The sequence below is a fragment of the Aplysia californica genome, unplaced genomic scaffold (assembly GCF_000002075.1).
Source record: "Aplysia californica isolate F4 #8 unplaced genomic scaffold, AplCal3.0 scaffold00662, whole genome shotgun sequence".
Lineage (NCBI taxonomy): Eukaryota > Metazoa > Mollusca > Gastropoda > Aplysiida > Aplysiidae > Aplysia > Aplysia californica.
This window is the reverse complement of record NW_004797932.1, coordinates 203,753-207,282: the sequence shown is the minus strand read 5'-3', so window position 1 is coordinate 207,282 and position 3,530 is coordinate 203,753. Positions and strand designations below refer to the sequence as shown.

Genomic DNA, 3,530 nt, shown 5'->3' with positions numbered 1-3,530 from the left:
TACACAACAGTGTTTGTCAACCTTTAAATAGCCAGCTTCCACTTTTGACATCTTTAACCCTATCCGTACGTCGTGTTTTACTATCGTATCCATACGACGTGGGGAACTCTGTGCCACCACTTAACCCTATCCGTACGTCGTGTTTTACTTTCGTATCCATACGACGTGGGGAACTCTGTGCCACCACTTAACCCTATCCGTACGTCGTGTTTTACTATCGTATCCATACGACGTGGGGACTGTGCCACCACTTAACCCTATCCGTACGTCGTGTTTTACTATCGTATCCATACGACGTGGGGAACTCTGTGCCACCACTTAACCCTATCCGTACGTCGTGTTTTACTTTCGTATCCATACGACGTGGGGAACTCTGTGCCACCACTTAACCCTATCCGTACGTCGTGTTTTACTTTCGTATCCATACGACGTGGGGAACTCTGTGCCACCACTTAACCGTATCCGTACGTCGTGTTTTACTATCATATCCATATGGCATGGGGAACTCTGTGCCACCACTTTCTAAAGAGAAAATTTACCGTTAATCCGATCCATATACTTTGCATAGCAGTCTGTCAAAATGATGTTTTGAGAAATACTGAAAGTTTCTAAAAGATCTTTGTACTAGAAGTATTCCAAAATGTGATGGGAAGAATACAACCCCGGGGGTACAAAATGACCCCAGGGCGTAGGGGTAGGGTTAAGAGGCTCAAATTTTCATACCGTTCACCTACGTGTATTTTCAAGCAGGGCGTTAAATATCACCTGTCACTAACTGGGTGATCCCCACCAGCCACCACCCACCACCCACCAAAACAGCCAAACTGCCCACGAGGGGGTGATATCACCAAGGTGGGCAAGAACTGGTACAGAAGGTGATAACTACTTGGTGCAGTCCTATGAAACCATCTTCTAGCCTCACTTTTAAGCTTACTTAAAGCTTGTGACTGCTTATGAAGTGGCCCGAAAGAGGGGAACAGGCTATTTCTGTGGCAATGAAACCGTTTTGAACGTTAGGCATACTGTTCATTGGTGATTATGAACGTCTTTTTACATTTTATATATGAGGTTTACGCTTATGGGTGAACTTGACAGCGACAATCTGTCAAAATTAGGAAGGGAAGCAGTGATTATTTTATCAAATAGACGCTTTGCCTCTGACTTTAGTTACAGTAAAGAGAAGTATAGCAACACCATGGTCATATTTTTTTTATTTTTTTTTTTTTTTTTTTTTTTTTGCGAAGAAAAAGTATGGCTGATAGACAAAGAGAGGGTAAAGAAGTAAGACCACCCACTGGTTTCCAACCTCCCACTAAAATGACATCAGGGAAATGTAAATTACACAGAGCGAGCCTTGTACTTGTAGAAAATTATAAATAATTTGCAACAAAAGTAGATATTTTCAGAACATTTTCTATCTATAGCCAGGACAAAAGTAGATATTTTCACATTTCTATCTATAGCCAGGACAAAAGTAGATATTTTCAGAACATTTTCTATCTATAGCCAGGACAAAAGTAGATATTTTCACATTTCTATCTATAGCCAGGACAAAAGTAGATATTTTCACAACATTTTCTATTTGTAGCCAGGACAAAAGGAAAAATCACAGGCAAACAAAGCAAAATAAAAATGTTTTAAGAATTTTCGGAAATCCCAAAAGAAATATCTTTCGTTGCAAGAAGATTCTTTCAAAAATATTAACATGATACAACATTCCAGAAAAAGGAAAAAATAGACATTCAAAGTTTACAGAAAATAATTCACTTACAATATTTTCGCCAGCCTTAGACCTCTATCAGCGACCATTAGCCGAACGAAATAGTCTGCTGAAGGATAGGCCCGTCCCATTAACGTGGGGAAATCAAACGGAACAAGCTGAAAAACAAAATAACAGAGAACAGAGTAACGAAAGAAGGCAAGGAACTGACGTCAAAATGTCATGTTATTGTAAAGCAGAAACCATTTTTCTACCAAAGCCTTATGTGGAAGATGTATGTTACCACTAGTAGCTTGTTAGCTTTATTTGACTATCCTCTCCACACGAAGATTTCAATGTCTTATTCTGAATTTCCTGTTAGTTACTGTGGAAAAAAAAGCCCCCAAATATTGTCAATGTCTGACTCTGTGCAAGTGCATGAATATGTGAATATTGATTTAAGAAAAGTTTGGGTACCATAATTGCTCAAAATTGTGTGTCAGATGTTTACGAATTGTAATAATAATAACACTAATAATAAAAATAATAATAATTTCATTAATATAGCACATTATATTCACGCTCTACAGCATGCTCTATACACTTTACAACCAACAGGTACATACGTAAAAGCATCATTTTAGACTTTTACTTACTTTTACTTTACTTTTCCGATCCAGCGGCCATTTGGGTTCTAGCCCTTCGGTCTGTGTCATTTTAGACCAAAAAAAAGGTTTTTTCTAATTTGGCGGCTACACAGAGCCTGACACCAACAGTTCTACCAGCTCCTGCATAATTCTTCAATTCAGTAACATAGGACAACTCTGATCTACATAATAACAATCAAGTAATATAGGAAGACAGGGACTGGACACATTTTAAGGAAGTCAAGTAGCATCATAAACAAGGAAAGTGTTAGATTGGAACCCACAGGGTAAAAGATCAAGAGAAAGACCATGTGGAACCTCGAGAAGAGTAACGGAAATGGATGTACAGAAAAGTGGGAAGACATGGAGTGACATCAAGCGACTAGCCCGGGATAGGGAAAGGTAGAAAGTGTTTGTTCGTGGCCTATATCCTGATCCAGGGTGAGAAAGGCAATGATGATGATGAATATAGGACAACTCTGATCGACATAATACCACAATTCAGTAATATAAAAAACAACTCTGATCTACCTCATGACCCTCCTTTTCCAGCGCAGACTTTGCCTCCATCACAGCACGGACATTTGAAGGCTGACACTTGCTGACCCCGTCAAAAGTGAAGTAGCCGATGCGGAGACGATCAGTTTTTTCAAACTCCTGCACAAAAGAACCGTCAAAAAAACCCTCAAAAAGCAACTACGGTTTAAGTGGGTAAACCTGGGTAACATTTTGTACCAGCACAAGGACGAAATCAGCAATAAAAAAGATAAAGAGTTACTATCTGCATCTGTATTGCCACTACGATTTTAGTCAAATTAATTAAGAAGTGTCAATATCTGGATCGATACTACTTGAAAAAATTAGTTTGTATTTCCAGCAATCTCATAAGTTTCTGTTTGATGAAGTAGGATTAAGTTTTGGTCACTGTATAGTTCTGATGCCCCTATCACGATCAACACAATATAAGGTTATATATGAGGCGAGACATCCCACTGGAATTTGAACCAGGCCCATCCCTTCCATATCCAGCATCATACCAACTGAGGACTCATAAAGTAGGATGAAGTCTCTCTCTCTCTCTCTCTCTCTCTCTCTCTCTCTCTCTCTCTCTCTCTCTCTCTCTCTCTCTCTCTCTCTCTCTCTCTCTCTCTCTCTCTCCCCCCCACCCCCGCCCCCCCCCAGAA

General features: G+C 39.7%; 1 protein-coding gene across 1 annotated transcript in view; it reads right to left on the bottom strand.

Annotated features, from left to right (window-relative positions):
- LOC101845879 (vitamin D3 hydroxylase-associated protein) overlaps nucleotides 1-3,530 on the bottom strand; it is a gene marked incomplete at both ends in the record, with an annotated part of 31,435 nt that overhangs the window by 8,539 nt on the left and 19,366 nt on the right. The window contains 2 exon segments of the mRNA XM_005108127.2: nucleotides 1,772-1,878; nucleotides 2,878-3,003. Coding sequence (XP_005108184.2) covers nucleotides 1,772-1,878; nucleotides 2,878-3,003 — 233 coding nt within the window.